This window comes from Natator depressus, chromosome 9 (genome assembly GCF_965152275.1).
Source record: "Natator depressus isolate rNatDep1 chromosome 9, rNatDep2.hap1, whole genome shotgun sequence".
Classification (NCBI taxonomy): Eukaryota; Metazoa; Chordata; order Testudines; family Cheloniidae; genus Natator; species Natator depressus.
The window spans coordinates 36,946,375-36,958,764 of record NC_134242.1 but is presented as its reverse complement, the minus strand read 5'-3'; the positions used below and the strand labels follow the sequence as shown (position 1 = coordinate 36,958,764).

The 12,390-nt window shown below is 44.9% G+C and overlaps 1 protein-coding gene across 1 annotated transcript in view; it reads right to left on the bottom strand.

The window, feature by feature from the left end:
* The window catches only part of FARSB (phenylalanyl-tRNA synthetase subunit beta), a 60,329-nt gene extending 53,480 nt beyond the window's left edge, over nt 1-6,849 (bottom strand). Inside the window, exons 1-4 of the mRNA XM_074963942.1 lie at nt 6,716-6,849; nt 2,108-2,163; nt 1,020-1,174; nt 108-180 (exon numbers count right to left, since the gene is read on the bottom strand). Coding sequence (XP_074820043.1) covers nt 108-180; nt 1,020-1,174; nt 2,108-2,163; nt 6,716-6,806 — 375 coding nt within the window. The 5' untranslated portion in view covers nt 6,807-6,849. The remainder of the gene's footprint in view (nt 1-107; nt 181-1,019; nt 1,175-2,107; nt 2,164-6,715) is intronic.
* Between the last annotated feature and the right edge of the window lie 5,541 nt (nt 6,850-12,390).

Here is a 12,390-nt window from a genome sequence, read left to right as displayed (position 1 = left end):
GTAGCCTTAGTCTGACTAAAATTTAAAACAAACTCAGTTATTACAGAGTATGTTTGCTGGTGATGAAGCTTTCAAGATACGGACAAAGGTTCAGCAAATAATTTCACCTCTTCAGTAATAATCAGCCTTTGAACATCAACATTCACTGGCATAATCCTTTTGTATCTAGGGGCCTTTATCCTAAAACAAAAATGGAAATAAAGTTTACAACTGAGGGTGAAACATTCTTCCAAAAAGAGCACCAGGAGGAAACATTAGAACAGTGTCAATGCACTTTATGGTCAAAATGTTATCAATTTTTATTAGCATTTAAAATTCTGTAAAAACTGTTAACATATATGTAAAAGTTTCCTACCAGGATATTACTAACTTAAGTACAGTGTACTATGAAACACATACGCTCAAAAAGACAACTCCACTGCTGTCAAAGATTCCTAAAAAACCCCTTAGATTTAAAGAAAACAAGAACATACCTGGAGAAAACTGGTTCTGTCACAGGGGATTCGATCCTGGGTACCCTCAACTTCCACTACCTTCAAGCAGAGGTGAGGGCACTTAGCACCTTGCAGGATCGATCCCAGGTTGTCTAACCAGATCAATCATTAATGTTAATGGTAATTACTTACACAGAAAATTTCAGAGAAATTGTGAATTGAAAAAAGAGAAAATTTTGATAACATTGTATATTATTTCAATAATAATAAATAACAACAACAATCCTAAAGACCTCCTTTAGGAAATTAGGAGAAGGAATCATCATGGTCATTCTCAGACTGTGCATATCACACACAGCTGCCTTCTATTCTGTGAAAGAGTATTGCTGTGAGCCTCTCTGGACAAGATTTCTGGAGCGTAGAAAACATTTTGGCAATTACAGTGAAGTTATAGATCAGAGATCCCTCACAGGCCAAGCAAATAGCACTTTTATTAATCAGCTGCTTAACATTAATAAGTAATGTATGATTAGTCTAATCAAATACTGAAGTATAAAAAAAAAAAATCTCACAGTGCTACAGTACCTTTCCTTAAAGACCTGAAGCCCTCGGACCAATCCTTCCAGACAAAGAAGATCATATCGGTTAGCAGGAACATCGATTTTATAGAGAATGATATCTGATGCACCCTCCGCCTTTCCATCACCTTGTTCTTTGCTTATTATGTCCTTCTCAGACGTCTACAATTAAATGAAAACTGAGTCACGAATAATGGAGTAAATGAGCATTGAAGGTGCTTAGAAAATAGCATAATTTTAAATTAAAAAAAATAAATAATATTCATTAACAAGTGTGGTTTAACGGGCATAATGTGGGTTTATACATGAAATGGGTGCTTAAAGCATCAGAAACTGTACTAATCGAAAGTACCTCTCAGATTCAGAAGTCTTAATACAATAACCCAAAGGAATATTTGTTTATTATTGGAACTGAATTATTGGAAACAAAGACTAGCCCAGGCATAAGTGGCTAGACTAGTAGATCCCAGTACAGAACTGGACCTAATTATTTCTTCCATTTTGGCTGTAAATCAGTATCCCGTCAGTAATGTCTAAAGTCTATTCTGAAATAGAGCATACAGGAAAAGAGCCTTTGAATACATATAAATGATCTGATCAGAAGATCAACTTAATCACTTCAGACTAAACCAGAAATTAAAAAAAACATCAACACAGTATTAGATTCAGCAGAACTCTGCAAAAATGTGGGTGCCAGTGCTAGAAAATTCTGATGCAGGATCAAGACCTCAACCACTACTTTTAAGTCACTATAATAAAATGCTCAAAACACGAAGTTTATGTGGAAGTTGTACAACCTTGCATAAAAAAAAACAAAGCCAAAGTACAGTTTGTAAAGTATTTGCAACACAGAGTCTCTAACTGGGATGCCAACGTTGGAAGTTCTTGGCCACTACAGCAGAACAGTAGTGTCTGTGGGTCATATACGCTACTTATGATGTTCAGGGAGAAGGCTCTTTTACTGGTGGAGGGCAGCTAAACTGCCAAAGACACAACAGACTGGTTCCCTCTATCAAAACAGAACTGCAATCAATCCTGCACAGCCAAATGGCTAAAGACAAATGTAAATGTGACAAATGACAACATATTACTTACAATTTCATCAAGCTCCAGACCAAACTCAAAGCAAAGTTCATCAAATTCTTCATCAGCTAAGAAGAAAGAAAAATACTCTGGTTAATTCTGGTTTCCAAAAAACAGATCTCAGACTTCTGAAGACAACTTTCCCTGAATAGAATACTAAATACTATTTGCAAGGGGAGGGGGAGGAAGTCATTGAGAATTTTATCTTTACTTTTATTTTAGTAACAATATCTGCTATACATATTGTAGCTATTGATTTGTGAAACTCATAGCAAAAGATTTAGATCACAATATATCAGAGTTAGTATTGAATACAATTTGTTCTACCATTAGCTTTTTTTCAGATTAGTCTCCACACAGTATAACAGAACAGGAACACATCACATCAGCAAAAGAACAGACAAGCCTATGAGAAGCAGTGCACTATCAACCATTACCTTCTCAGTCAGCTGGGTATAAATTAGATGCATAACTCACCTTATGACTTATGGGGAGGTCCAGTCTGCCAGAGAAATTAGGAAAAAGGAAGGGCTGCGGGAAAAGGTAATTTGCCTAAACTAGGTTTCAGAGTAACAGCCATGTTAGTCTGTATTCGCAAAAAGAAAAGGAGGACTTGTGGCACCTTAGAGACTATTTATTTGAGCATGAGCTTTCGTGAGCTACAGTTCACTTCATCGGATGCATACTGTGGAAACTGCAGAAGACATTATATACACAGAGACCAGGAAACAATACCTCCTCCCACCCCACTCTCCTGCTGGTAATAGCTTATCTAAAGTGATCATCAAGTTGGGCCACTTCCAGCACAAATCCAGGTTTTCTCACCCTCCGCCCCCCCCCACACACACAAACTCACTCTCCTGCTGGTAATAGCCCATCCAAACTGACCACTCTCCCCACAATGTGCATGACAATCAAGGTGGGCCATTTCCAGCATAAATCCAAGTTTAACCAGAACGTCTGGAGTGGAATTTAGCCGTATGGAGTGGAAATCTATCAACTGCATGAAAAAACTTGTACAGATACAGACAAACATCATCTTCCTTTCCAAATGTAAACAGATGGACATCGTACCAAAAGGACTGAAGGTAAAAAATCCATTACAATCTACATACCACACAGACTATGCTGACAGCTTGTGCCACACGCTCTCAAAGAAACTGCGGAATCACCTGATCAACATCCTCTACAGCAAACAGGGAAAGATTAAGAACGAGCTCTCAAAAATGGCCACAGCAATGGTTCTCTCAACCCACCCAGCAATATTGTTAACCTATCCAACTATACTCTCAGCCCAGCAGAAGCAGCTGTCCTATCTCGGGGCCTCTCGTTCTGCCCCTCCACCCCCACGAACATGATACAGTTCTGTGGTGACCTAGAATCCTATTTTCGACATCTCCGACTCAAGGAATATTTCCAAAATATCTCTGAACAACATACTAATCCACAGAGGCCTCCCTACCAACATTACAAAAAGAAGGATTCTAGGTGGACTCCTCCTGAAGGTCGAAACAGCAGACGGGACTTCTACATAGAGTGCTTCCGCCAACGTGCACGGGCTGAAATTGTGGAAAAGCAGCATCACTTGCCCCATAACCTCAGCCGTGCAGAACACAATGCCATCCACAGCCTCAGAAACAACTCTGACATCGTAATCAAAAAGGCTGACAAAGGAGGTGCTGTCGTCATCATGAATAGGTCGGAATATGAACAAGAGGCTGCTCGGCAGCTCTCCAACACCACTTTCTACAAGCCATTACCATCTGATCCCACTGAGAGTTACCAAAAGCAACTACAGCATTTGCTCAAGAAACTCCCTGAAAAAGCACAAGATCAAATCTGCACAGACACACCTCTGGAACCCCGACCTGGGATATTCTATCTACACCCAAGATCCATAAAACTGGAAATCCTGGACGCCCCATCATCTCAGGCATTGGCACCCTGACAGCAGGATTGTCTGGCTATGTAGACTCCCTCCTCAGGCCCTACGCTACCAGCACTCCCAGCTACCTTCGAGACACCACTGACTTCCTGAGGAAACTACAATCCATCGGTGATCTTCCTGATAACACCATCCTGGCCACTATGGATGTAGAAGCCCTCTACACCAACATTCCACACAAAGATGGACTACAAGCCGTCAAGAACACTATCCCCGATAATGTCACGGCTAACCTGGTGGCTGAACTGTGTGACTTTGTCCTTACCCATAACTATTTTACATTTGGGGACAATGTATACCTTCAGATCAGCGGCACTGCTATGGGTACCCGCATGGCCCCACAGTATGCCAACATTTTTATGGCTGACTTAGAACAACGCTTCCTCAGCTCTCGTCCCCTAATGCCCCTACTCTACTTGCGCTATATTGATGACATCTTCATCATCTGGACCCATGGAAAAGAAGCCCTTGAGGAATTCCACCATGATTTCAACAATTTCCATCCCACCATCAACCTCAGCCTGGTCCAGTCCACACAAGAGATCCACTTCCTGGACACTACAGTGCTAATAAGCGATGGTCACATAAACACCACCCTATACCGGAAACCTACTGACCGCTATTCCTACCTACATGCCTCCAGCTTTCACCCTGACCACACCACACGATCCATCGTCTACAGCCAAGCTCTGCGATACAACCGCATTTGCTCCAACCGCTCAGACAGAGACAAACACCTACAAGATCTCTATCAAGCATTCTTACAACTACAATACCCACCTGCGGAAGTGAAGAAACAGACTGATAGAGCCAAAAGAGTTCCCAGAAGTCACCTACTACAGGACAGGCCTAACAAAGAAAATAACAGAACACCACTAGCCGTCACCTTCAGCCCCCAACTAAAACCCCTCCAACGCATTATTAAGGATCTACAACCTATCCTGAAGGATGACCCAACACTCTCACAAATCTTGGGAGACAGGCCAGTCCTTGCCTACAGACAACCCCCCAACCTGAAGCGAATACTCACCAACAACCACATACCACACAACAGAACCACTTACCCAGGAACCTATCCTTGCAACAAAGCCCGTTGCCAACTGTGCCCACATATCTATTCAGGGGACACCATCACAGGGCCTAATAACATCAGCCACACTATCAGAGGCTCGTTCACCTGCACATCCACCAATGTGATATATGCCATCATGTGCCAGCAATGCCCCTCTGCCATGTACATTGGTCAAACTGGACAGTCTCTACATAAAAGAATAAATGGACACAAATCAGATGTCAAGAAGTATAACATTCATAAACGAGTTGGAGAACACTTCAATCTTTCTGGTCACGTAATCACAGACATGAAGGTCGCTATCTTACAACAAAAAAACTTCAAATCCAGAGTCCAGCGAGAAACTGCTGAATTGGAATTCATTTGCAAATTGGATACTATTAATTTAGGCTTAAATAGAGACTGGGAGTGGCTAAGTCATTATGCAAGGTAGCCTATTTCCCCTTGTTTTTTCCTACCCCCCCCCCCCCCAGACGTTCTGGTTAAACTTGGATTTATGCTGGAAATGGCCCACCTTGATTGTCATGCACATTGTGGGGAGAGTGGTCAGTTTGGATGAGCTATTGCCAGCAGGAGAGTGATTTTGGGGGGGGGGGGGGGGCGAGAAAACCTGGATTTGTGCTGGAAATGGCCCAACTTGATAATCACTTTAGATAAGCTATTACCAGCAGGAGAGTGGGGTGGGAGGAGGTATTGTTTCCTGGTCTCTGTGTATATAATGTCTTCTGCAGTTTCCACAGTACGCATCCGATGAAGTGAGCTGTAGCTCACGAAAGCTCATGCTCAAATAAATTGGTTAGTCTCTAAGGTGCCACAAGTACTCCTTTTCTTTTTGCCTGAACTATCTTACCTATCAGGCCTACCTATCTTCCCTAATTTTTTAAAAATGTATTTCTGAATCCATGAACTATTACAATGAAGAAACAGAATCCAGAACTCAGGGTTCAGAAGCCACACAAATTAAAAACTGCTTTCCCCAATACGCTGTTTTAAAATTAGATTGTAATTTTAAGTGTATATCTATATTTTATCAATAAGCGAGACTCAAATAACATGTATGCGCACACAGAACCTGAAAAATCCACCAAGCCACGGTAAGCAAGAAGCTTCCCCAAGCAAATACTAGGAACTTCTGAAGAAACCAAGCTTTAATTAAAAGCGTTTTTAGCCCTTATGGCTGTGCAAACCCACCGCCACCTGGGAATTAAGTGTAAGTTATTGCAGTGACGTCTAAGCCTACATACAGCCAACGCCACATGGCACAGACGGCTCCTTTCCCCCAATGAAAGCGGCCCAGAGTCTTGCCAGTTTCACGGCTGGCCGCTATTACAGCCAGGACACTCAGATGGGATCGGCAGCATCGTGTTGCTAACTGGGAGAGCCCCGAGCAAAGGCAGACACAGGCACCGGAGCTAGCAGTCGGTGGGGAGCAGCCCCCAGAAACAGAAGCTGGAAGAGGCGGGAGGGCAACTAAGTGCCCCGGTGGCAATGACCTGAGAGCTGGTGACAGGCCAGAGCAACAGAGAGCCCCCCTCACCCGCCAAGCCCCGCCCGCTCCTGCCCAGCCCCCGCTCCGCCACCGCGGCTCGCCACCCGCACTCACTATAGCGCCTGCCCAGCGCCTGGAAGAGCAGCTCCCGCTTCACACTGACCGTCGGCATGTCACACACCTGCACTACAGCCGCACTGCGCATGCGGCGCCCGCAGGAAGGCCCCCGACTCCGCCACACCAACAAGGCCTTGGGACTGTCCAACAGCATCGCCTGATTTTCCGAGTCTCCTTCTGCTCCTGTACCAGCGCGGCTGCTCTCCCCATCTCACGCCGCCCCGGTGGCCGGCTGGCACACGCGCTCCCCGTGCGGCACCCGCTGCGTGCGAGCGGAACGAAAGGAAGGATGTGACTGGTGTGATCAGGCAGCGCCAGGACAGCTGCACACGCAGGACGATACGTCAGCGGGTCGGTTTGGCTGAGCCGGTTCCGGACGGTGAACAGACAGCGCGTGGGGCTGGGTTAGGGGCTATCACCCCCCCGTGCAGGGCCTGGCCCTCTCCCTGGCCGTCCCGTGCTCCTTACTCAGCGGCTCCCAGCCAGGGCCCTGTGCTGAGCGGTGCGCCTTTGGGTAGGTCGAAACGTGACACTTCCACCCCAAATGGTGGCGTGGGGGGCGTTCCCCCCGGGCTGGTCAGCGCCCCGGTGCGGGGGGGCTGCGGCACAGACAGAGCACCGCAGCCCCCTTGGGAATGGCACCGGGCAGCCGTGATTGTGCCGCTTGTGGGCCCGGTCTTGCAGTCCCTGCACCTGCTTAAAGCTCCCTGTGACTGTGCTGGGCGCTAATGATTTCTTTTTTGTGGGGGGACTAAAGGCTTGTACCGGGTTGTTTCAAAGTGGGGCTCACCCAGTCAGAGTCAAAAGGCTGAGTTTCCAGGCATGTAAGCTGTGCCTTGGACAAATATAACCCCAAAATCAGTGTGAAATTTAGCTGTTTAACTAACAAACACCTGCTTTTCAGCAGACCGCTTATAATGATGGGTGTTATAGCTCTAGTGCTAGCTTGCAACCCTGGGACTTTCTAAGTAGTGATAAAGGGGAATTGTTGAGGTAACAGCAAAGTGCAGTTTCCAGGATCTTTAGCTGGACATTTAAAGTGAGAAATAGTGGAAAACAGAAGATGCACTTGAGGAAGGTTGTTTGCTTGAGCTCTGCAGGTTTTGTGTCAGATTTGCATTTGGAGAGCTAAAGCTGCTTCTCCATTACCCCTGCACATTCTGTAGCAAACGGAACATAAAATGTTACTGAACTGATTAGATAGTGTTTATGCCCATTTTGCACTCTGCAGTGGTGTAAATGAGCGCACAAAGAGCGGGGCAACAGAAAATCAGGCCCCAGGAACCGAGAGACTTCTTTCTGGAAGGAGTGCAGTTGTGAGACCAGACTCTCTCCTCTCACACTAGTATAAATTGAGAATAACTCCAGTGAAATCAATAGGCCTGATGCTCTTCTAAGTTAAACTGGTGTAAATCAAGAGTAATTGTATTGAAGTCAAAGCTATGCTGATGTAATACAGGTGTAAATAAGAGCAGGAGACCCCTAGTGTTCATGAGTCCTGCAGAGAGCCCTTGAGGAATTCCACCATGATTTCAACAATTTCCATCCCACCATCAACCTCAGCCTGGTCCAGTCCACACAAGAGATCCACTTCCTGGACACTACAGTGCTAATAAACAATGGTCACATAAACACCACCCTATACCGGAAACCTACTGACCGCTATTCCTACCTACATGCCTCCAGCTTTCACCCTGACCACACCACACGATCCATCGTCTACAGCCAAGCTCTGCGATACAACCGTATTTGCTCCAATCCCTCAGACAGAGACAAACACCTACAAGATCTCTATCAAGCATTCTTACAACTACAATACCCACCTGCGGAAGTGAAGAAACAGATTGATAGAGCCAGAAGAGTTCCCAGAAGTCACCTACTACAGGACAGGCCTAACAAAGAAAATAACAGAACGCCACTAGCCGTCACCTTTAGCCCCCAACTAAAACCCCTCCAACGCATTATTAAGGATCTACAACCTATCCTGAAGGATGACCCAACACTCTCACAAATCTTGGGAGACAGGTCAGTCCTTGCCTACAGACAACCCCCCAACCTGAAGCGAATACTCACCAACAACCACATACCACACAACAGAACCACTAACCCAGGAACCTATCCTTGCAACAAAGCCCGTTGCCAACTGTGCCCACATATCTATTCAGGGGACACCATCACAGGGCCTAATAACATCAGCCACACTATCAGAGGCTCGTTCACCTGCACATCCACCAATGTGATATATGCCATCATGTGCCAGCAATGCCCCTCTGCCATGTACATTGGTCAAACTGGACAGTCTCTACGTAAAAGAATAAATGGACACAAATCAGATGTCAAGAATTATAACATTCATAAACCAGTCGGAGAACACTTCAATCTCTCTGGTCACGCAATCAGAGACATGAAGGTCGCTATCTTACAACAAAAAAACTTCAAATCCAGAGTCCAGCGAGAAACTGCTGAATTGGAATTCATTTGCAAATTGCATACTATTAATTTAGGCTTAAATAGAGACTGGGAGTGGCTAAGTCATTATGCAAGGTAGCCTATTTCCCCTTGTTTTTTCCTCCCCCCCGACGTTCTGGTTAAACTTGGATTTATGCTGGAAGTGGCCCACCTTGATTGTCATGCACAGTGTGGGGAGAGTGGTCAGTTTGGATGAGCTATTGCCAGCAGGAGAGTGAGTTTGTGTGTGTATGGGGGTGGGGGGGGGGTGAGAAAACCTAGATTTGTGCTGGAAATGGCCCACCTTGATTATCATGCACATTGTAGGGGGAGTGGTCACTTCGGATGAGCTATTACCAGCAGGAGAGTGAGTTTGTGTGTGTATGGGGGTGAGGGAGTGAGAAAACCTGGATTTGTGCTGGAAATGGCCCACTTTGATTTTCATGCAGGTTGTAAGGAGAGTGGTCACTTTGGATAGGCTATTACCAGCAGGAGAGTGAGTTTGTGTGTGTGGTTTTTGGAGGGGGGTGAGGGGGTGAGAGAACCTGGATTTCTGCAGGAAATGGCCCACCTTGATTATCATACACATTGTGAAGACAGTGGTCACTTTTGATGGGCTATTACGAGCAAGAGAGTGAGTTTGTCTGTGGGGGGGCGGAGGGTGAGAAAACCTGGATTTGTGCTGGAAATGGCCCAACTTGATGATCACTTTAGATAAGCTATTACCAGCAGGAGAGTGGGGTGGGAGGAGGTATTGTTTCATGGTCTCTGTGTATATAATGTCTTCTGCAATTTCCACAGTATGCATCCGATGAAGTGAGCTGTAGCTCACGAAAGCTCATGCTCAAATAAATTGGTTAGTCTCTAAGGTGCCACAAGTCCTCCTTTTCTTTTTGCGAATACAGACTAACACGGCTGTTACTCTGAAACTTAAGAGGATATATTCTCCTGGATATTGGTATTTTAATTGCCAGTCTGTGAAACTTTCCATTGATCTGAATGGCCATTGAAATGAGCATAATAAATCCAAGAAGGAAGATTAGTGAGACATGTGAGGACTAGTTACTACACGTTAGACTAGGACTCAACACAGGTAATAAAAGTTGTCATTATTACAAGTATAGAAGAAGTGAGTCTAGTTGTTTTATCAGACAGGCAGTACTAAGACAAAAATTGAATTTTCATATATATCATATTAGTATTTTCTTGTGCATACTGCCCCTTTGTGACACTCTGTACCTTGGGGGAGTGCCCTGTAACCCCCATATTTATCATTTATATATAATTGTGATATTTCATATAAAGCATGCCATGTGAGGTATCAGGGGAAAGGTTATGATCTGCAGAAAGCCATTGTTCTATCTAAATATGTGTATCATGGGTACATAGGAAGTTATGAGATTGTGTTGTATGGTTGTCACTAAAATATGCTGTGCGGAATTGCTCAGATATTAGATCCCCAGAGATTACAACAAGGGAGCTAACCAATGCCCGGGCAGGTGTCGAACAACCATCAACAGCCATTGTCCAGCAAGGAAGATACAATGAAATCACTCATTTGCACAAGATGACGCCAGGGGAATTGCTCTACCTTGCCTGGTGACTCAGCAGCGCCCACCAGACAGGCCTGGACTTATGTTCTCCAAGCATATGGAACAAGGGTATAAAACCGAACACAGTGTGGCCCCATGCTTGGCCTTTTCTCCTCCACGCACCTACGCTGCAAGCGACAAGATTGCTCAGAAGACTGAAGACACCAGCAGAGGAGACTGGCCCAGGTTTCAAGGGTGAAACCTGTGCCTTATGAAATGCAACATCCAGTGTAGTGAGAGAACTGCTTGATCTAAATACTGCCTAGTGTCTTACAGGTTTAGGATTTAGATTGTGTGCTGATTTTGTTTTCTTTGGTAACGAATTCTGACTTTTTGCCTGCCACTTAGATTTTAAGCGATTATATCTTTTGTTTTCAATAAACTTGTTTTACTGTTTATCTTTACCAGTGAGTTTGCCTGAAGTGTTTGTGACCTGAGCAGATTTACCAAAGGTTGGTGCATGTCCACTTTCCATTGATGAAGTGGCAAACCAATTAATAAACTTATTTTGCTCGAGATGGTATATTCTTAGGATGCAAGGCTGGGACCTGGGGGGATGTGGCTGGCGCCTTTCTCTGTGTGATTCATGAGTGGCTCTGGGAGCATTCATGCAATCTAGCTGGGTGTGGGGCTCCACATGCTGTTGTGCTGAGTGATGACAGCACCTGGAGGGGTTTGCTGTTTGCCACCAATAAGGCATGTGAGAATAGTGAGTAAATGGGGTAGAGTGGGCCCACAGTCCCAGGTTTCATCTGAGGGTCCTGTCACCCTTGTTTTCTTACCTGGTAATTCCTGGTTTGTTGCTTTGTTTTTATTTCTCTTCCACTTTTCCTTAAACTTCATTTTTAGTGCATATATCAATTAATTAACCTACTGTTTTATCCTACATTTATGTTCTGCTACATTTAGTGTGTATAAGAATATATACAAATCGAATAAAAAGCCTAACATGTAACCACCCTTTTAAACACTATTCAATTATATCAGATAAGTGACTAAAGCATTTCCATTCTGTCCTAAAGATCTAATAGTGCCTGATGTCACCCTCAACTATTACAAAAACTGTCTTCAGCATTGTTTTTTGAAGAATGGATTATGCTATCATGGAGATATCTGTGACACTCCTTATAATTGTTTTCTAAGAGGTGTTTTTTATTTTCAGATTTCAAGGTGTTTCACCCATGTTGGTGTTCATTCTTTTCTTTATCCTCCCACACCCTCGGGTGCATAGAGTGTCCACCAGTTTCCACCATTTATTTTGGTCTTATGCTGGTCTTTTCAGGCTTCTGAGTGTCATGTTGATGGATTTGGCTTCCTTCTCTATTGTTCTACATAACGTTTTTCTAGGTTGCCCTCTTTTTCCTCTTTCCAGGTGATGCCCATATCATAGGTGCCGACTCCGTGGATGCTCCAGGGCTGGAGCACCCACAGAAAAAAATTAGTGGGTGCTTAGCACCCACTGGCAGTCAGCTTCCCTCCCCCCCCCCCCAGCGCCTCCCATCCACCAGCAGCTCCACCAATCAACTCCTCCCCCTCCCTCCAGTGCCTCCCGCCCACCATGATCAGTTCTGTGGTGTGCAGGAGGGGCTGGGGGGGGAGGGGAGGGAGGAGCAGGGATGGACTGTGCTAGGG